General features: G+C 34.3%; 4 protein-coding genes across 5 annotated transcripts; 1 reads left to right on the forward strand and 3 right to left on the reverse strand.

Annotated features, from left to right (window-relative positions):
• Positions 1-3544: 3544 nt before the first annotated feature.
• LOC25499300 (uncharacterized) lies at positions 3545-4462 on the reverse strand. Its single transcript, XM_013594523.1, has one exon. It carries the CDS (start codon positions 4460-4462, stop codon positions 3545-3547), a length of 918 nt encoding a protein of 305 aa, XP_013449977.1.
• Positions 4463-6319: 1857 nt separating this feature from the next.
• Positions 6320-8647, reverse strand: LOC11432355 (glutathione S-transferase L3). Its single transcript, XM_003625496.4, has 9 exons — positions 8441-8647; positions 8281-8341; positions 7856-7942; positions 7677-7775; positions 7496-7598; positions 7332-7408; positions 7042-7149; positions 6723-6803; positions 6320-6610 (listed from the first exon to the last, which is right to left on the reverse strand). Exons 1-9 carry the CDS (start codon positions 8521-8523, stop codon positions 6599-6601), a joined length of 711 nt encoding a protein of 236 aa, XP_003625544.2. The 5' UTR covers positions 8524-8647; the 3' UTR covers positions 6320-6598.
• A 3960-nt stretch (positions 8648-12607) lies between these two features.
• Positions 12608-17276, forward strand: LOC112416773 (zinc finger BED domain-containing protein DAYSLEEPER). Of its 2 annotated transcripts, none has more exons than XM_024771379.2 (2): positions 12608-12827; positions 13622-17276. In XM_024771379.2, exon 2 carries the CDS (start codon positions 13644-13646, stop codon positions 16965-16967), a length of 3324 nt encoding a protein of 1107 aa, XP_024627147.2. In that variant the 5' UTR covers positions 12608-12827; positions 13622-13643; the 3' UTR covers positions 16968-17276. The 2 variants fall into 2 exon arrangements, with proteins under 2 accessions (XP_024627147.2, XP_024627146.2); XM_024771378.2 differs by having other exon boundaries at positions 12629-12827; positions 13625-17276.
• Positions 17277-21503: 4227 nt separating this feature from the next.
• Positions 21504-21996, reverse strand: LOC11433415 (60S ribosomal protein L44). Its single transcript, XM_003625493.4, has one exon. It carries the CDS (start codon positions 21953-21955, stop codon positions 21638-21640), a length of 318 nt encoding a protein of 105 aa, XP_003625541.1. The 5' UTR covers positions 21956-21996; the 3' UTR covers positions 21504-21637.
• Positions 21997-22485: the final 489 nt, after the last annotated feature.

Below are 22485 nucleotides of genomic sequence, written 5' to 3' on the forward strand. Positions count from 1 at the left end.
TTTGATAACTTATTCAAACGTATTATCATCTTCAAGGACAAAAATGTCTCCATTTAAAGATTATAACTAACTTTCTAACAAAAAAAATTTAATTATAACGTTGTGAATTCGTTGAAAAGTCACAACAATAAAATACTTGATGTGTGGAACAAAGAAATCAAACAACCAATATCATGGGTAACAATTATAAATACAAGCAAAAATTAGAAAACAGCTAGAGAAAAGAAAGAGAGAACACACAAAATTTGTTTACACAGTTCTGTCCAATACTGAACTAGTCTGGGGGAGAGAGCATCCCTTCGTTCCACAACAACGATGAGTAACTTTACAAATCAAAGGGTTACAAGAATAAGTCTTCAAACCTAATTCCACCAAAAGTCTCAATCTCTTCCCGTGACCAACAGACTCAATCCTAACGGTGTTTCCCAAGGTGAATTAATCCCAACCCTAGTGTCTCCCGCTTAGAGAAATATCTCTCTAAACCCTAGTTTGTTGTTTGTTTCTAAATCCTGGTTTTTAGACTCTCTACCTCTCTCAAGGTTTCATCCGAGACAAGGTTTATATTTATAAAGAAATATAACTCATAAATTTGGAACAGATATCACGCTGAAGATACGTTTTTTTTTTCTCCTTCAGCACAAATAGTATTTGCATCAAATATTCCCTTTTAAATATATATTTGCATCAAATATTCCTTTTAAAAATATATCCGTATCAAATATTCTTTCATACGGTACAAAAATATATTTATTTTCCATAAATATATTTTCAACACAAAATATATTTGAAACAAATATTTTATATTTTTAGCAACAAATTCTTCTTCATCCATCAAATTTTGAGTCATACTACACCAATAACTAACTAAGACAAATTCCCACAAAAAAAATAACTAAGACAAATTATAGATTTGTTTTCCTTTTTTTTTTTTAAAGAAACTGATGATTTGTTATATTTTCATAAAACAATCCTTAATTCAAGAGTAAGAGAAACAAATTGACCGAAAAATAAAAGAAGACCGTCAAGTGAGTACATAGGAATGGAGGTTAGTATTTCTCTTAGGGTATGTTTGGATTGAGGGTTTAGGAGGGGAAGGGAGAGGAGGGTTTGATTTTCTTTTTTAAATTGCCGACTAATGACTATATATATTTGAAAAGAAAGAGTAAGAGATACAAAACTTTTTTTTTTTTGTTTTGTACAAATTTAAACTTCCATTCAACTAAATCCGATTCCATATTAATAGTGGTTTAATGATAAGATCAAAATTATTGAAAAGAGAGAGTGTATGCAAAAAAATAGTAATTTATTGGTGGATCAAAACAAAAAACAAGGCCAAAAATAAAATAAAAATATTTGCAAGGACCGTAATCAAACAAAAAAATTGCATGGACTAAAACAAAATAGTGATATATTTGCGAGACCAAATACATATTTAAACTAGTGTGACTTTACAGAACAATACTAGTGTGACTTTAGATAGCGTGAACATTAAGCAAGCACACAGTACTAGTATTATTTTCAAGGGATTGAATTGAAGGTTCCTTTCCTTTCGGTTGGACTTGTTTGCACAAATGGAAATAAGTTAGTTATACCAATCTATCTTTGTCACCTTGCCCAACACTCTTCATGTTGGCGTGTTTGTAGAAATACCTCAAATGCTCAAATTTGCAGCATCCTCTGTTGTTCATCATCTTTGACTGATTGCTGCTGACGAGTTAATCTTCTTTCATTCTTTCTTTGGAATTTGGTGATGGTAAAAGGGCGGGCAGGGTAGGCCAGCAAGAGGTGGATGGGTGTGCAGTGTATTTGGATATTTGTTTTATTCCTTTCTCTCTGCATATATTTAGTCCACCTGAGTGTTTAATTTACTCGTTGCATATTTTTCAGTTTAAACTTGACCTCATGTGTTTCCAATTTTGTTTTCAAAGAAAAGTCATTCCAACCAAAACATATTGGCTTCTTTGTATTGATTTGATAATTTAACTGAACCAAATTTTATCTTGATCGAATTGTACCAATTGGTCTCTACTCACTTTTTGGACATACATTTCAAGTAAACATCGTAAATGATAACCTAATTACCTAAAGGGTGAAATACAAATAAATAGATGGAGCCGGCAATGTAAGTATAGTTAATGTGATGTTGCTGCTAAATTCAGTTTTGCAGAATTATCATTTGCTGCAACCAAAAACATTGGTGTATATTTCTTGAAACTGCTGATTCTATTGTATGGTGAAGTGCAGGACTGAAGCATTAAGAGGGAATCGTTAGCTCCTTTTTTGGCGAAGTAATTAATGTGATTTTCTTATTTAGTTTTGCTATGAGTGAATGATGCTACAAGAGCAGTGGTCTTGTATTTAATTGCCTCATATACTTAGTCTTGTCCTGGTTTGCTATGCCTTGATGAGTTGTTGGGGACTTTGAGGTATTGTATGAATGATGATGGAAATTTTGTTGGCTAGAGCATAATTTGTGCAGCAACCACAAAAATCAATTCAAGACAATAAGTGGAGTTTCTGTCACAATTGAATCCTGATGTGTAGGGCTGCAAAGTGCATGCCATGGTGGTAATGCATATAGTTTTGAGGTGTTTTGTCAGAGATGATGCAGCAGCAGCACTGTGTCTCGGTCTACTAAGTCCGAATACATAGTGCCGATGTGATAAGATATGGATATGTTAAATTTTTTAAATTCAAGATAGAACCTATATACGTTAACAAGTTTTTTATAATGAGTTTTTTATTAGATTTCTACGTACATTTATATAAAATTCCAATGTATAATCTTTTCTTTTTATTTCCCTTTTCACAGTTAACTCTAGGCTATAAACTATGATGTTTGAGCTACACTTTACATTACTGAAAGCCAATGCTTATTCATCAACCAATTCTTGCCCATTGAGAAGGATATTTTTATATAATTAAAAAAAAAAACCGGAATATGATAGTAACTGGTATAAACAAACTTAAGGTAAAGTATTAGAAAGTTGAAACTTGTTAGGATGTCAGCAGCATAATTTATTATTAATTCACTATCTCAATTTACAAGCTAATAGTAATATACTATATTACCACTATCTCGATTCAAAGATAATTAATTAAAACGATTTTTTTCTTATGCATAAAACAAAATTGTAATTCTTGGTTTAGTCTAACGGAGGGGTTAGTCTCCCACAATTGTGGCGAACCAAGATATCAAATCGCTACTGATAGAGATGCCTACATTTAATGTGATACCAATTAGAGTAGTAGTAGAATTTCAATCATACACATTTAGAAATTCAAAATATAAAGCAAAATTCCAATTAGAGTGATATCAACTACTAAGACTGAGAGATGTACTATATTAATCAAAGTAACAATGTTCATTAAAATAAAAATGGACACGAGCACGCATGAAAGAATTGATCAAAAAGAAAAGTAAAACCTAACACATATCAAGTGTCCAGAGATACTGATCCAGATCAAGAATTCAGATCAAACCAAACAAACAAATTCTAAAAACAAAAGGGATGCACAGAAAATATAATGAATTTGTAGTACTCTATGGAAGGAAGGATTTGTTTGGTTGGAGTTGTTTGCATAAACCAAAATAAGTTGAATAAATCAATCTATTTTTGGCACCTGTTCTGTGTATATCAGCATGTTTGCAGAAATACTTCAATTGATCGAGCTTGCAACACCCTATCATTTGACCTAACAGCAAGAACAACCAATTGATGTTTCTCTTCTTTGTCATCAATGGATGCATTGCTTTCTCTTTTCCACAAGTCTCGCAGTTCGGTATCACAGGATTCATCCATTCACCGGGTGCACGATCACACATCTCATTCCTTCTTTCCTCTATGAACCTTGTCACTTTCCTGAAATTCTCAACCAAATCAAACTGAATGTCTTGTTGAAACTTACAGAATTTGCATTCAAGAGTTCCAGAGATAGTCTGGAGTTTCAATACAGATAACAAGTGGTCCAGTGTGTACAAGGTAGCGCGTTTTGAAGTTGCCCATAGGAACGGTGGTGGTACTGTCAGGCTTTTCATGAGTCTTCGCTTTTTTGCTGGGCCAGACGGTGGTAGAATGAATTCACATCGTCCCAGCATCTTGCTAGTGGTAGAAGGAGGAAGAAGCGAAACATGGTCTTGTTCTTGTTCTTGATGAGAATCTTTATGGAATGATTTGGGGATTAGGGCAAGATTATCAAGGTCAGAGTCAAAATTAGGAGGATGAGGAAGATTGGTTATGAGTTCGGAATAGAAGAATGTCTGTGGATCAATAGGGAGACGCGTGCGGGGTGTTGATGGTGTGTATTCAGATGGTAAATGCTTAGGGAGTGGTGGTGATGAAGATGCGTCGATAATGTCATGAGGAGGAGCATCATCTTCATCACATGAAAGTGCAGCATGATCAGCATGGTTCATCATCTTTGAGTTATCACTGATGAGTTGTTTCTTCTTTCTTTCCATGGAATTTGTTGATGGTAAGAGTGAGGGTAGGGTATCAAGAAAGTCAAAGAAGAGTTTGTATGCTGTGAATGAATAATTGGGATGATATGATATACTTATATAGAGAGATTTTTTTCAACACCTCTTTATATGTTAACTAACCATCTATTCCCACTGATTTGAAAATTTGAATGTTTGGACACTATTATCATCTTCAAAGACAAATGTATCCCCACTCAAAGATAATTACATAAAATAAAAATGTTTTTTTTTTTTAAATTTACAATTAAAGATTCTCGATAAGGTTTATTGAACCATTTTTGTATTGGAAGGTAGTAAAGTTATTAGATACTAAGCCTTAACATAGTTACTTGATATGCAAGCCAGCTGTATTTTGTACATTAGTACCAGACTTAACTGATAAACTAACTCTAGTTACAGTTAGTTATGATTGGTTAAGGGTTGTTACAGTTAGTTAGAGGCTTCCCCATCACACACTGTGTATATACACTTGTAATCCTTCCCTTTGTAATCATTCAATACAATGTTTATTCATTTTCTCTCTATACTTTTGGTAGTACAAGCAACAGTAGTACCACTAATCACAGCATATTTTTCTTTAGAATTCTGCTATTGCATCTCTTATCGTCATGTTTTCAAGGGGAAGTGTCATTAGTCATACAAAATGATTCAAAACAAGGTTCAGGCATATACACCATTTTCTGTATTGGTTATGTATTTGAGGACTACCTAGGAACTCAAGTTATGGTTTTACTGATTCTGTATTCGAGGTGTACCTTTGAGCTCAAATTTAGTAGTTCCTTCGGTTCTCTATTCACCAGGTCTGCTATCAGTATGCTTTTGGTGAGGGAAATATATAAGTTTCTCAAGTTGAAAAGCTAAAGTGTATATTAAGGTAGCTCATGGCAAGTTATATGCTTGCAATACAACAAGTCGTGTTTCCAACGGCTGTTCACTAAAATTGTAAAGATTATAACGTTCATGATCAGGAAGGGGGAACTGAGAGGAATCCATCAGTTAAGGAATTATGCTCATGCTGAGAAGATTGTCATTCTAGATTCTTCGCGAATAAATTCTTCTACTTGTTTTTGAATGCATGATTTTCATTAATCAATGAACGTTGATTGAACAAAAACTCCAAATTCAAAGCAAAATCTGTGACTGCATATTTTTATAAGTGATGCACTTTCTGTCTTTTTATCAAAAACTTCATCTCTCTAGTCAATCATCAAAGAGTGCTCCTTAAGTCCAACCAATGAGCTAAACTTCATTCGTAGCATCAATTCATTTCTAAATTTTGGATATCTACATTTGCCAATTTGTTTAGCATCATTATCATTATTGTTTATTAAAAAAAATCACCATGATTATAAAAAAAACCTAGATAAGGATAATTTGTTACGTTGTATCTCTCACTCCAACCTGCCGTTTGATTTCCTTAGGATTAGGCGTTGTTTTACTCTTTTGAATTGGAAATCAAACGATTAAGACCTATGGATCATAATTTAACCGCTTTAAACTGTTCGATTGGAAATCACTGTTGAATTGCCAAAATAATTGATTGAAATGTATGGTTCAGTTCAAATTGTAAAACATTGATTCAACATAGAGTGGGGTGATTCAACAATTGAGTTAGTTTGATGGTTTTGGGGGAAGAACGTGGAGTTAGAGTGGCAGTCACAAGTTCAACTATCTACACTAAACTACGAAGCACGGACACTCCTCGGATTAGGCATGTCCCGGTGTCGGACATGTGTCCGATACCGACACTTGTAATTACACTGAATATATGATTTTTTCAAATTATTCGTTGTGTCGGCGTGTCCGTGTTCGCGCTCGTGCTTCATAGACACTAAATAACAACAATTCACATTGTGATATTTCCAAAATGAAATTACATTGAGTACATTATGACGATTATACATTATTTATACAATACATCATCATAATTTAGTACGTAAACATCATCACGAATGCATCAAACAAGCTGGTAAAATTATTGATATCACATTCAAACTATTTGCAACTTTAGAATACAAACAAAAGAACATTTGAATGAAGAAGCATCACATAAACACAAATGATACTTTATTGCCAGCAGTCTACATCTCAAAGGGTGCCACTGCGACCCTATTTTCACTGTTGAGCCTGCAAGTTAGAACTTTGTAAGTTTAAAAAGTGGTGAATACAATAGGCAGAAACAATCACAATTATTCAAAATCAATCATGATATATGTGTTGATATTTAGTATAATATTACCAGAAAGCGTTTCTTGAAAATATCAATAATTTCATTTGGATCGGCCCTTGTCTGTGTATAAGCATCAATCTTGTTAAGCTCCTGCCAAAGAAACATTATTCACAAATATATCTCGTGTTAACAATACATCGGAGGTAATGGTAAGAACTCTTGTCAAAGCTTGAGGACCGACCACTTTCCGTGGCCCATTTCCGTTTCAATTTTCCGAACAGATGAAGTTTTCCTCAAGTTTGGATTGATGACCTTGATTTGTAATCAATTCATAAATGAAAGCAATTATGGAAAACTGCAATTTTAGAGACAACTGTTTCAACTGTACCTCAATCCATGCTGCAAGTTTAGGCCTTCCTTCTGTTATATCATGCTTGAACACCTCAGAAAAGACTATATGGAATCTTTCAACAAATGGAACATAGGCAATATCCACCTAATCAACACAACCAATAACAACGTATATATAAGAGAAAAATTATAGTCATGGATGATTTCATTTATCTGATCACATGCTTTAGTAAAAATTTGCAAGAATTTCTTTCGTGCCAACAAGTTATGTGCTTAAAATGCAACCAACTGAAAAGAAAAAGGACAAGTCTCTTGATTTCAACTTACCCAACTGAATTGTCCTAGAAAGAATGGTCCATCATCAAATTTACCAAGAGCATTCTCCAAGTAATCAAAGGCAGGACCTGATTGAAATTAGCAATTTTGAAAGTTCATTTTGCGCCTACTAGAATAACATACCATTCCTCTATTTATTAACTTTAAAGCCTTACCAGCTTGTTTTATAGGATCTCCTTTCAATGAAGAGTACAGGTCTTTGGTGAATGTATCAACATGAGAAATCAACTGATCACCAAACTCTTTCTTTGCAGGATCCTGAAAAACAAAATCTTAAAACTATGTCCACTGAAATAATCGATTTTTTTTTAGAGGTGCGGGAGAGTGCTTTCTCACACTGGGAACTAGAGATAGCCCTTCAAAGTTGACATCTATGTAACTGATCAAATCGAGACTTTCTCCCAAGACTTTCCCGTTGTGCTCCAACGATGGCACCTATAACATTCGAAGAAAATAATGATCAACTGGGTGAGAATTGAGTAATTTATTTCCCTGTATGAGCAAGTTAAACACACCTTGTTTTCTGGGTAGACTTTCTCCTTATACCAAGCAGGCCTATCTTGAAGGTTAATAGAAACCAATTTGATTTTATCTTGTAGTCCCTGCATTGGTCATCAAATGAAAAATAATGACCTATTAATCATAGAATAAAAAAATTAACAGATTAATAGAAATTAAGAAGTTCATTAGCTTGAACCAATCTAATAAACCTTGAGAAAACCAAAACAATTAAGTTAGTAATTCAAATATATATGCACCTAACCAAATCAACTAAAATTAATTTATAAAAATTGGCCTTGTCCGTTAAAATAAGATTGAATTGAATAGCTTCAGTTGAGTTTTTTATTTATCAATATCAAAAGTAAAAACAAATAGATTTGTGTATTTGTGCAAAATATAAAACAATAAACAAAGAGGAGCAAGACAAGAAAAGACAAACCTTATAGTTTCTAGCGATCCATGCACGTTGTGCGTAGGGACAAACATAACTGATGTACAACCTAAAAGAAGATGTACAAATATAGAAATAAAAAAATTGTTACATATATAGATGAACAACATGATAATTGAAAAGAAAAAAATAACGGAGGAAGAAGAACCTTGTGTCTCCGTTAAAAATAGGAGGTGGATCGGAGTTGGAAGTTAACGGAGGAGTACGAATTTCTTTCACAGTTGTTGCCATTGTTAGATTTGTTTGTTCAGGAGCTTATTGTGGGGTTTGGTTTGGGTGATGAGTATTTCTTACCTTATACAGAATTGCGACTACATTCAAGTGAATATGTTTATGTTTTATTTTATATAAGGTACCCCCCACCAATGCAATCGTGTGATGTGAAGAAGATACCATTATGGAATTGGATTCTAGAATATTAATAATCGTTTGATCAGGATCAATCGGTTAAAAGATATAAGATTTTATTTATATTTTATAATTTAAAAAATATTAAAGATGTATGTTATAATCTTTGAACTTAAAGCGAAATTGATGTTGTCAAATTGCATATTATTCAACCATTGTAACGCATGCAATAAGCTCAGAGTTTTCCCCACATCAACATAATACATAGGAGAGAGATACAATTTTAAAGAGCATAAAGTTATCTTCTTGATTGCAATTTGTTCTATACAACTCATCCAAAAATGAAACATCGACGTTACATTTCAGATACCTTTGTTGTGTACGGTTTCACCTGGTCAAAATAATATCACTCGTTGTAATAGAAGAATTTTAAGTTGTACTTAAATTGTCTTGAATAATTGTAGTCTGATCATACAAACTGAATTTGTTTATGTGTTGTTGTGGACTAGTTGCCGGAATAGTTGCATTAGCTGCATATCAATCCTCAATAAGGTGACAAGCTCGATCAACTACTGAATTTGTTGATGTGTAATATGTCACCGTTAAAAATAAAAGACAATTATATATAAATATTTTTTGACAAAAAAGACAGTTATATATAAAATTAAGATGATATATTTCTCTTTCATTTTTAATGCTGAAAAATAACACCATATTCTCTCGTATGTAAATCAAATGTGAGAGGATCTATTTTCAAGTTGGGTGAAGCAAATCATGTTTGAATATGAAGTCATCTAATTGAATAATTTTGATGCCATAAAAAGTCATCTAAGGGATGATATATAGAACGAGGCCTTCATACTACGAGACAAGATTAGCTACTTCTTCGATTTTACGTGGCTATTTTTACAATTTTAAATCAGTTAAAATTTATTTTAATTTTTTTTTTTGTTGGATTTGTTCTTCTTTTTTAAAAATTTGCGTACCCATGTAAAAGTTTATTTTTTTTTTAAAAAAAAAAAGTTAAAATAACTCACCTGAAATAGCATTGGAGAGAGTCAAACTCAATACCTTAAGAAAAATATACTTCAAGATCTCATACCGACACTTGTTACCTGTTCAACCCTTTTCATCCTTTCATCGGTAGATTAATTAAGTATTTTTTGGTCAATTTAAAATGAAGCTTTTGAGTTTAAAATACAACTTTGAGTCGTCAAAAGGGAAATATTAAAATATGGAAACCATCAAGTTACTATGAACAGAAATGCCAAAACGAAAATTCTACCAAAATAGGGAAGTATTGAGAGTGGAGTGGGGAGTGGTGGTGGGGACTAGTTGTCAGATTATCGGTTTGAGTGGTTAGAAATAGGGTCATATCTTATTTGGAAACGTTAAGTTGTACTCTTAAGATATAAGTTAAGAAATTAAAATAAAATATTTTATTGGAAATTGTGCATTTGATACTTTAAAATTTTAAAATATTATGTTTTCAAGATAAAATTTACTAGTATGGTTTAATTCTATTTTTAACTTCTGAATTTGCGTCTTTGTCGAAAACAAAAAAAAACTTCTTAACATGTGTCCTTAAGGCATATGTAGCATGACACTGTCTTATTTTTTGCATAAATTATAGGTAGATGCAATTATTTTGAAGGAGACGTTATAATTGTCTTTTTAGTTTAGTTGTTCATAAAAATATCATTGTGGAAGAAATATTAAGTGATAAATTTGATGTTATTTGTGTTGTGATGGATGAAGGTGGAGAATACAAAATTTCACTTGGAAGAGCAATTAGTGGATGAATGTAAGGATTTGTTGACTAATGTTTCTTTGCAAGATAGTTTTGATGATGAGTGGAATATAATCAAAATTATGATTGCCTTTACTCGATGAAAGATGCTCACTTCCTTATTTTTGATGTGGATTCAATAGAAAATTCTCTCTTGTATGGAGTTACGTGGAATAGTTTGGTATCATTAAATGTATTGATGTTTGCATGGAGGTTATTCAATGACCACCTTCTAATAAAAGATAACTTCATCCGATATAAAATTTATAATTTAAATTATCTTATGTGTGGAGGGGTGAGATGTAATTGGTAAGTGCCAAAATGACCTATTTTTATTTATATAAATAAATATAAATTAAGACAATTATTAACTTGTTCAACAATAAATCTAATGAAAATTATCCGATTCAAGGTAAATATTAGATAATAAGATCATGAGTAACATTTCATGTACTATGATATTGTTCCAATGCATCTTTTGTACTATTGTTTTATCCATTTTTGGAGACCCTATGAATGTAAACTATTTCAATATTACATATTTAATTAATAATGAAAACATAAGTAATAAGGAAATTGTTTTAGAGTGGACCTCATCTCAGCCTACACTGCCAATTTAATACATGACGATTCAATAACCCATGATCCTCGTCTCTTGAGGCATGATAGAAGACTTCATGCAATCCTTACTGCCAATAAGACTTCAAATAATCTTCATCTAACAAACTCCTGTTTTCTTTGCAGGTTATATTTTGGAAAACTAAATCAAACCGATCTATTACACCTTTAAATATAACTAGAGAGCAATAGACAACTAGAAAGAGTGGGGTTGGCGGTTGTTGGATTGGAGGGTCAATTGCGTCTAATTACATATTGTCTACCCAATCTAACTACAAATTCATCCATGTGTAATAAAGTTGACCATCTGTAATTGAACACAATTGACACTCCAATCCAACAATCGACAATCTCACTCTTTTCTAGTGGACCGTAAATGCATTAATAAATTGTTTTCATTATTTTATTACAGTCGAATCAAATGACTTTGTGGATGTAGTTGTCTTTTTTTTTAACAACAAATTTTATTAAAAATCAGATCCCTCCTCAAGACGAACAGAGACCGGTGTTTTAGAGACTACAAGTTAAACGCGCCGTATATATGCGGAACATCCAAAGTAAAAACCATAAAAGATACTCTTACACACGACCCCTAATCAAACCCTATCTTCAACACCCACGAGGACATCACACACCAAAATTAACTTCATCGCCTAAAACAGACTTCATCACAAAACAACCATTGAAAAAACGATATCCATAACCACTCATCGCCTCTACTCACCCTAAAAGAACACCCTTATAATTCAAACACCTTGTCCTCATTACCATAGCTGAGCCGCATCCGAAATTGTCTTATTGAAAAGATTATTCAGCTTCCGCCACCTCTCAACATCCGGTCCTCCCAGTTAGAATCAATAAATCAAAAGAGAGAGTTAGAATCAATGAATTAAAAGAGAGTAGTTGTCTTATTATTGAATTAGAGGGGGAGGCAGGTAATAGAAATTGGATATGTAATCTTTTTAAATTAGTGAACATTATAGTAGTGCCTGTATAGAGAAGTTTTGGGTAGCACTTCGGTGCCTTTGCCTGTGGTGTCTCTGAAGAGTATTTGAAGTTTCAAAATTGACTTAAGAGATTTTTCAGTTATTACAGTTCAAGTGGACTCGACTCTGAATTACTCAGCATATCATTCAAGGTGATAAGAAAAGTATCTAAATGTGCAATAAAATTCTAATTTTCTAAACCTAAAAAATGATTTTAGTGAACACAAATAAATAGGACAAAATTGTAGGTGAAGACAGAAGAATATGGAATACAATCCTAGTTAGAATCAATGAATTAAAAGAGAGTAGTTGGATCTGATTGAATGAAAATATGCATCAAGGAAGAAGACATAGACATTGATTGGGCTAAAGATTTCCATAACAAAACCAGCAAAGTGGAATGGGGCCCCCTCACTTGATCACCTATTATTAGGTCCCTATCCTTTTGCGGGCTGCAACCTAATAAAAGCTCAAAAATAAAAGATTGAACATATTTTGTCAAAATAAAAAAACAAATAATTCAAATAAATAATAATATTGGACCTTTTATGAGTCCAAATTAGATTTTAAAAAAAAAAAAAAAAAACAGAAAGTATTGAACTAGCCGCGTCTCTCAAACTTGGTCCAATTAGATCTTATCGGGTTTTCGTTTCAAAGCCCAATCTCTCTCTCTCTCTCTCTCCCCGAAAAGCCCTAGATCTCGCTTCCGCCACTTCCGCAGCTCGGTTCCGAGCTTCCGCACCCGGCACCGCCGTGCCGCGTTTCCAGATTCAGATTCAGTTGACTTATATCTGGTAGATCTCAAATACCAACTTTCTGATTTGTTAACTTTTTTCAGAATTTTCTTCATATGAATTCTTGAAACTGTGTCTAAGTAATTCTTCATATTTTTTATTGAGGGAAAATAATTCTTCAATTTTAACTTTCACGTTTGTGTTGGTAGAGTTAATCTTTGAAACTAGTAAGATCAATCGCTTGCATTTATTTCTTTTTCAATTTTAGTGTGAACTCTGGGTGTTTGTGATCTATATAATCTGCTACTTTACATGGACTTGATCTATTTTACTGTTGGGTTTTTCGTTCTTATTGAACTGGGCCTATCCGACAAAACTTAGGCCCAATTATCATCTGGGTTCATGGTGAATCGTGTATTAATGACGACTTGAATTTGAAATCTCAAGGCTACATTTGCGAATAGTAAACCAAAATATACACATGGATACTATAAATAACGGATTTTGGGTATTACTACCACTACTATTGTGTCTCTGGGCCTTGTTATTTTTCTTTGACAATCAAATATGCAAGTTCAGTGCCATATGTGCATGGTTTATTCTTATGTTATTATTTAGTATTAGTATACACTGATGCGTAAATCACATGCTTTATTTGAATCTATAGATTGGGGATGTTCTGTATTATTTATTCATTATTTATTTCCAAATGTGTTATATGTTTAATTGTTTATGCTAATTTAAATCCTGTGTATTTTTTTTCTTCATGTGAGGATTTATAGCTTGATTCCTCAATTGATTGTAACTGTAAATGATCATTACTTAATATTTTTTTTATTTTTTTCTGGGTAAAGCAGGAGGGCATATACTGACAGGATGGCTACCCTTGAAGAAGGTGAAGTAGCGATGTCCCCTGATGTAAAAGATGAGACGATCAATGTCGACAAGATGGATGTCATTGAAGAAGACAAATTAGTGGTGACCCATGATGTAAATCAAGAGCTAAATGGTACTGACTCTCAACCTAGCAATGATCTTGAAACCCAGGCTACTGGTGGTGATGTAAATGTGTTCGACAATGCCAAAGAATGTCAGAAAAATGAGGCAGAGATTTCTGAATCACTACCCAAAAACCAGGTTGGCAGTCAGCTTGGTGATTCAAAAGTTACTCTTGACAAGAAGTCTACCCCTGAGGCACCACCCAGCATCCATGTGGTCGATTCTGAAGCATCGCCAAACAAAGGTGTGGTTTGTTCTGAAATGCAGACAAGTAATGATGTGGTTGTATCTGAAACACAGCACAGCAATGAGGATGCGGTACCTGAAGCACAGCACAACAATGAAGGGGTAGCTTTATCTGAAACACAACACATAGATGAGGAGGTTGCATCGGAAAAACAGCACAACAATGAAGGGGTAGCTTTATCTCAAACACAACACATAGATGAGGAGGTTGCATCGGAAAAACAGCACAACAATGAGAGGGTGCTTGCATCTGAAACACAGCCAACTGATGAGACTATTATCTGTGAAGCACAGCACAACAATGAGGAGGTTGTATCTGAACCACATTGCGATGATGAGGTGGTCATGTCTGAAGCACAGCCCATTAGTGAGGTGGTAATGTCTGACTCACAGCAGAACAATGATGTGGTCATATCTGATTCGCAGCCGAGCAGTGAGGTAGTTTTTTCTGACACACAACCCAATAATGAGACTGTCATGTACGAGGCACAAATCAGTAATGAGACCGTAATGCATGAGGCGCAAATTAGCGATGAAGCTGTCATGCACGAGGCAGAAATCTGCAACGATGGGGTTGCATCTGAAGCTCGGCCTGAGAATGAGTTAGCCGATTCTACAATGGATCCCAACAATCAGCTATCCCATCAAGAAATTCTTGATAATCATCAGTTCGCAGACAGTCATAACACAGATGACAGACCAATACCCCACAATCACTTGCAAGAGTATGATACGCATCCGAACAGTCATCTGGACCATCACGAGGCACTAGACAACCATCAGTTGCCAAACTCTGAAACACTCTCGCCTGATCAGCTAGCCAATTCCCAAATGATGTCTCAGTATGACCTGGCAAATGGTGAAACACTTCACAGCAATCAGCTGGTAAGTTCTCAAGCACACTATGAGATAGTCAATGCTAACAATTTCCCCAGCTATGAAATAGTAAATGCTGAAACTCCGCCAAACAATGAAGAACATACCCCAGAGACACAGCCAAGTAAGAGGAGGAAAAAAAAGTCTATAGTCTGGGAACACTTTACCATAGAAACAGTTAGCCCTGGATGTAGAAGGGCATGTTGCAAGGAATGCAAACAAACTTTTGCCTACAGTACTGGCTCAAAAGTTGCTGGTACCAGCCACCTTAAACGGCACATTGCAAAGGGAGCATGCCCAGCTCTTCTGCGTAGTTTGGATCCAAATCAGCATGCCCCATATACCCCACGTTCAAGGGGAAGTGGTGCTAGTAATGCTAGCAATACACCAAAACGACGATATAGAACCGCCAGCACACCTTACATAATTTTTGATCAAGATCGTTGTCGTCATGAGATTGCTAGGATGATCATTATGCATGATTACCCCCTTCACATGGTTGAGCATCCCGGATTTGTTGCATTTGTCCGAAATCTGCAACCCCAGTTCAACATGGTGACCTTTAATACTATTCAAGGAGACTGCGTCGCAACTTACTTGACTGAAAAGCAAAACCTTTCAAAATATTTTGATGAGTTACCAGGACGTTTTGGTCTGACACTGGATATGTGGACCTCAAGTCAATCTGTAGGTTATGTATTTATCACGGGACATTTTGTTGATAGTGACTGGAAGTTGCAGAAGAGAATTCTCAATGTTGTGATGGAACCATGCCCTGATTCTGACTCTGCTCTCAGCCATGCTGTATCTGCCTGCATTTCTGATTGGAATTTGGAGGGTAGGCTGTTCACAATTACTTGTAATCAGCCACTTACTGAAGTTGCCCTTGAGAACCTCAGACCTCTACTCTCTGTGAAGAATCCACTTATCTTCAATGGTCAGTTGCTAATTGGACATTGCATTGCCCGTACTTTAAGCAATGTTGCATATGATTTGTTGAGCTCAGCACAAGGCATTGTCAATAAAATCCGGGAAAGTGTGAAATATGTGAAGACTTCAGAATCACATGAGGATAAATTCCTGGATCTTAAGGAACACCTTCAGGTTCCCAGTGAAAAGAGTCTTTTTATTGATGACCAAACCAAATGGAATACAACATATCAAATGTTGGTTGCAGCTTCTGAACTGAAGGAAGTGTTTTCCTGTTTAGACACTTCTGATCCTGATTACAAAGGAGCCCCATCTATTCCAGACTGGAAACTTGTTGAGATCCTCTGCACATACTTGAAGCCCCTTTATGATGCAGCAAACATTCTTATGACAACAACTTATCCCACTGCTATTACATTCTTTCATGAAGTTTGGAAATTACATTTGGATCTATCTCGAGCTGTTAAGAATGAGGATCCCTTCATTAGCGACCTTACTAAACCCATGTACGAAAAGATCGATAAGTACTGGAGAGATTGTAGTCTGGCTTTGGTGATTGCTGTAGTTATGGATCCTCGTTTCAAGATGAAGCTTGTTGAGTTCAGTTTCACAAAAATCTACGGCGAGGATGCTCATGCGTATGTCAAGATTGTTGATGACGGAATTCATGAGCTGTTTCATGAGTATGCAACCCTTCCTCTGCCACTAACACCGGCATATGCAGAAGAAGGAAATGCTGGAAGCAGTATGAAGATGGAAGGATCCTCTGGAGGAACTTTGTTGTCGGATAATGGTCTTACAGACTTTGATGCCTACATCATGGAAACTTCTACCCATCAGACAAAGTCTGAATTGGATCAGTATCTGGAAGAATCTCTATTGCCACGAGTTCCAGACTTTGATGTATTAGGTTGGTGGAAGCTAAACAAACTTAAATACCCCACACTTTCCAAGATGGCCCGAGATATATTGTCTATTCCAGTTTCTACCGTTCCTTCTGACTCTATCTTTGATAAAAAGAGCAAAGAGATGGATCAGTATCGAAGTTCCTTGCGTCCAGAGACAGTGGAGGCACTTGTGTGTGCCAAAGACTGGATGCAGTATGGTGCACCCGAATCTTTGACTGCGCTTGTGAAAATGGAATTCTAGATTTCATGTTGTTGTACACTTGTACCCAGTATGTTGGTAGGTTCTACTGTATTTTACTTTTAGTTTTCTTTTATGCGTTATCTTGTAACATAAGAGTGATTATTTTCGTTTATTCGACTTGAATATTAAACTATTATGTAGCTTTTCTCTTAGATGCTAGAACTAGTAAATAGATCCTATTTTTCCCTAATACAAGTAGTCCTTGATGTGCAGCTCAATCTGATTTGTTCCATCAGGAATCAGCGTAAATTTGAGGTGGCAGCGTAAAAGTTTGTTAGCGCTGCTAATATAGAATTCACATTCAGTTCATCTCTTTTCTGATTGTGATTTTGCACACTTTTGATTTGCCATTGGTTTTTTTATTTGGTGATTTTACTGGGACTGCTCTCGTGGGGTGAAGTACTGTTTAGGAAAAACCATGTCTTTGGCAATGCTACTTTATCATTTTTATTCACATATGTGGATGGAGTAGTGCCATGTTTCCAATGAATGTTTTTCACATGGAAGGAGTTGTTCACTTACTTAATTGCTTAAGCAAAAGTTTAGGACAAGAATTCTCTACATTTGAGGAGGGAAAGTTATCTACTTTCTATCTAGCTCTCTCATCTTTTCCCTTCATATTACTCTACATTTTTTTCTCCTTTTTAAGCATAAAAAGTTTCGGCGTTTATCATACATGACAATAAGATAAATTTACTTACTCCCTCCGTTTCAAAATGAGTGTCACTTTAGCCAAAAAAAATTGTTTCAAAATGAATGTCACTTTACATTTTCAATACAACTTTAATTTTTTTCTCCCAACTTTACCCTCAATAAATACTCCAACTTTTCTCTCACACAATTTTCAATGTAACTTTAAGTTTGTCTTTTTCTTGGGCAGTTTAGTAAAAGTGTTATGTCCAATTATTATTTCATTTCATTCCTTAATTTGTGTGCAATTGGCTAAAACGACACTCATTTTGAAACGGAGGGAGTACTTGATATCAACTACTACCTCCGTCCCTAAATATAGGAGTCTTTTGTCAAAATTATGGAGATTAAAAAAGTTGGTTGTAGTATTAAATTTGTATATAGATAGTTAATTTATGTTTTCAACATAATATTTATTCTTGATTGAAAAAAAGATGCAAAATAAATAAGGGTATGTTAGTAAAAAAATAATTAATGTACTTGAAAATACCAAAGGAATCTTTTGGAATAATTTTTTTTCTCAAAAGGGTCTTATAATTGGATACGGAGATAAGTAACTTTAATATCAATTTGTTTAGTTGTAATCATTTTCCACTATTTTCCATTGTGGTATTTCGATTACTGTGTTTATACTTCATTGAAAACCATGTTTATGAGTTTCGTTTTTGTTTCTTTATGACATGAATATGCATTTGTCAAAGTTGTGTTCATTACTTTTTGAAAATTATATTTCAGTTGAAATCATTTTCCACGAATTTATGAGTTTTTTTTTTTTTTTTTTATGACATGAATATGTATTTGTATATATCTGTAATAGTTTTCAAATAATTTACATTTAGTTTTATAACATACGGAGTACAGGTTAAGAGTTAAGACTATATTAAAAAAAACATACAGGTTAAAATAAAGGCTTAATACGGTGCCAGTGTTGATTTCATTCTAGAATGGCATTCTTATCTCTTTAGATTAAAAAAGAATGATTTTTCCAGCTACGCAGGCATGTTAATACTGATTCCTTTGCTAAGAACAACCTTACATGTAAGGTTCATGATCCTTTAAGATCACATTGTCATCTGTTTAACTTCTCTAATCAAACTTATGGAGAATTTCCACATGGGAGCAGTTTTTCAACTTCAAGGAGCCCAATTTGTTTTCATATACGAGGACCATAAGACCAAGTGCAATGGCATGTTGAATTTGCCATTCAACATGTTGAACCATTGTAGGGGGGTGTTGAAATGGGAAAAAACTGAGTTGGATGAGAGAGGTGTTGAATAAGTTCAACATGTTTAAAGCCTGGCCTACAGAGACGCGTGGCGCGCTTGGATTGCTCAAAACAGGCGCGTGAGATACAAGAGAAATGGATAATGTTGTGACACTTGACATGTTTTGATTGACTGCTTAGATTTTTATCTTCTTAATAATTTAGACTCAATTACTCCCTCCGTCCCTAATTATAAGACCCTTTTGAGATTTTTTTTTGTCCCTTTTTATAAGACCCCTTTGTTATTTTCAACTACATTAATTATTTCTTTACATACATGCCCCTATTTATTATACATTTTTTTCTTCAATCAACAATAAATAACATGTTGAAAACATAAACTAACCTTCTTTCTTAAAGGATAAAATTGTAAAAACAATAGTGATTACAAACAACTTTAATACAAATATTCACTATCTTAATTCCCGTGATTTTGGCAAAAGGGTCTTATATATAGGGACGGAGGAAGTATTTCATTGCAAATAATTTTTTATTTTTTTTTACCAAAATTCGTAATTTTTTTTTCTCTCTATAAATAGAGACTTGGATCATTTGATTTGGACACAGAAAAAAAATCAAGTTTTTCATTCTCTTAATCTTATTATTAGCTTTGTATTAGCTTTTCTTTTGAAGTTTTAGTATTTATTTAGTGAAATGGATCACACTAACAATCAATTCAACACCCAAAATTCTTCTGATTACTCTTTTAGCTACCAAAATCCCAACAATTATCAACACCCAAATCAATTTACCAACCAACATCCTCAAAATCCAAATCAATTCCCCAACCAACATCCTCAAAACATGTCTAATTTTGGTTTTACCTCAAATTTCAATCACCTATCCTCTGTTCCAAACAACTTTAATCCATATTTTAGATCTATGATGGGATATCCATCTCAAACACCCCCATTTAATGGTTATATGCCAATGGTGAATGAAAATTTTCAGAGTGTTGGTGAATATCCTGAATTTTCATCACAAATAAATCGTGGTGGAATGACAAGAGATAATGAAGTCGCTTCAACTCCAGAGGATACAACTCCTAAGAGCAAGAAAAACCACCAACCATCATGGAACACTGAACAAAATTTGGTGTTAATTAGTGGGTGGATAAAATATGGAACATGCAGTGTTGTCGGGAGAAACCAGACAAGTGAAGCATATTGGGGTAAAATTGCTGAGTATTGTAATGAGCATTGCTCATTCGATTCTCCGTGCGATGTAGTTGCATGCCGAAACCATTTTAATTATATTGGAGTGCTTACGTAGATTCTGTAAAGGAATCATACGATTGTATGAGCAAGTGTACCTGAGAGCACCAAACCAAGATGACCTTCAAAGAATACCACATGTTAGTGAAATGTGGGGGTTCTCAGGGATGATCGAGAGTATTGACTGCATGCACTGGGAGTGGAAAAATTGTCCTAAAGCATGGGAAGGTCAATTCACCAGGGGGGATAAGGGAACCACCACAGTTATTCTTGAAGCAGTTGCATCTCATGATCTATGGATCTGGCATGCCTTTTTTGGATGTCCAGGAACGTTGAATGATATCAATGTTCTAGACCCGTCACCGATGTTTGATGATGTGGAATAGGGAAAGGCTCCACGGGTGAATTTCTTTGTGAATCAACGTCCCTATAATATGGTATACTATCTAGCTGATGGTATCTACCCTTCTTATCCAACTTTCGTCAAATCAATTAGACTTCCTCAAAGTGAACCCGATAAGTTATTTGCAAAACATCAGGAGGCATGTCGGAAGGACATCGAACGTGCTTTTGGAGTGCTTCAAGCTCGATTTAAAATCATCCGTGAACCAGCTCGCTTGTGGGACATAGCCGATTTGGGTATCATCATGAGGTCATGCGTCATATTACATAATATGATTGTCGAGGATGAACGAGATACATATGCTCAACGTTGGACCGATTTTGAGCAATCTGAGGGAAGTGGATCTAGTACGCCGCAACCATACTCGACCGAGGTGTTACCCACTTTTGCAAATCATGTGCGTGCTAGATCCGAGTTGCGTGATCCACATGTTCATCACAAATTGCAAGCAGATCTAGTGAAGCACATATGGACAAAGTTTGAAATGTTTCGTGATTGAAGATGATCTGTATCGTACTAAATAAATTACTTGTGTGTTGTGTGCTTTTTTGTTATCTTGCATTTTAAGCTATTTGTGTGACCCTACTTAGTTTGTTGTATTGCATTTTATTTAAGTTAAGAAAATAAAAATAAAATTTTTAAATAAATTTTGTTTTTACAAAAAAAAAAAAAATGTTAAGTGTTTCTTCATTTTAATTTAATTATAATCGATAATTGTAATTTTATGTAATTATAAAAACAAAAATATAAAATTAAATAAGAATAAGAAATAAAAGGTGGTGGGGTAAGGTGTTGAATGAAAAAACCATTGGAGAGGTAAAAATTGAATGAGTGTTGAATTAAGAGAGAGAAAATGATGTGGAGTGTTGGGAATTGAAAAAATGGGTGTCGAGGATTGTTGAATATTTGTGACCATTGTAAATGGTCTAAGTTGGAAGCACTACACTTTTTTTTTTTTTTTTAAGAAAAGTAAAATAACCATCCATTAGAAATATTAAAACAATAGTCTAATAACAAAGTATTTCTGCAAAATTAAAAATCGAAAGATGGGTACAAAAGAAAAACACAGTAAAACTGCAAAATTCTTGTAATTTTCCACCTAAAACAGAGATGTTCCTTTTCCCTTCTTGTCACCACCAATCTCAAAGTGCTTACACCTCTTAATTGCGTGTTGTGAAACATGTTTGCAACCTTGACACTGAAGCCTCAACACAATTTTCTTAGTAGTTTTTGCCTTTTTGTGAAAGACAGGTTTGGTCTGTCCACCATAACCAGATTGTTTACGGTCATAACGACGTTTTCCCTGAGCAGCGATGGAATCCTTACCCTTTTTGTATTGGGTGACTTTGTGTAAGGTGTGCTTCTTGCACTCCTTGCTTTTGCAGTAGGTTTTCTTTGTCTTTGGAACGTTCACCATTGTTGCAAGGTGGTTTGAGATCGGCTCGGCTGGGCAAACGAAGCAAGCACTACACTTTCATGACAGCAATAGTACAGAACCTATTGTATTAAATTTTGTATTTTTTTTTTTTTTTGGGTACAAAATTTTGTATTTTTCTTGTGGTGGCCCGAGTTCAAACTTCGAACATTACATATATTATGCATTGTCGATATCAACTAAGCTAAGTTCACAAGAACTAAATTTTATATTTTAAATTAATTATAAATTTGTTAACTTTTTCAATAATTCAAACATATTAGTTCACATAAATATTCACATATTTGCGTGTAGAGGGATGTGATTGATAACTGTCAAAATAACCTATTTTTACTTATATAATTTATGGCAATTATTGACTTGACAATAAACCCAACGAGAATTCTTCAATTCAAAGTAAATATTAGATAGTCAGCTCATGGGTGGTAATTTTAATTTAGGGGTGTTCAAATCCAAACTGATCTAAAATAAAATAGCAAATTGATAAAAAAAAAAAGATCAAAAACTGCAAA

Source organism: Medicago truncatula, chromosome 7, assembly GCF_003473485.1.
Source record: "Medicago truncatula cultivar Jemalong A17 chromosome 7, MtrunA17r5.0-ANR, whole genome shotgun sequence".
NCBI lineage: Eukaryota > Viridiplantae > Streptophyta > Magnoliopsida > Fabales > Fabaceae > Medicago > Medicago truncatula.

Bases quoted from the DNA above. Each gene is read 5' to 3' on its own strand.
- LOC25499300 (XM_013594523.1), bottom strand. From the start codon at position 4,462: ATGGAAAGAAAGAAGAAACAACTCATCAGTGATAACTCAAAGATGATG.
- LOC11432355 (XM_003625496.4), bottom strand. From the start codon at position 8,523: ATGGCAACAACTGTGAAAGAAATTCGTACTCCTCCGTTAACTTCCAAC. The intron at 7,776-7,855 runs GTGTGTTTAACT...CGAATGTTATAG, and splicing joins AAGTCTACCCAGAAAACAAG to GTGCCATCGTTGGAGCACAA. The intron at 7,150-7,331 runs GTAAGTTGAAAT...TGTGTTGATTAG, and splicing joins TTCTAGGACAATTCAGTTGG to GTGGATATTGCCTATGTTCC.
- LOC112416773 (XM_024771379.2), top strand. From the start codon at position 13,644: ATGGCTACCCTTGAAGAAGGTGAAGTAGCGATGTCCCCTGATGTAAAA.
- LOC11433415 (XM_003625493.4), bottom strand. From the start codon at position 21,955: ATGGTGAACGTTCCAAAGACAAAGAAAACCTACTGCAAAAGCAAGGAG.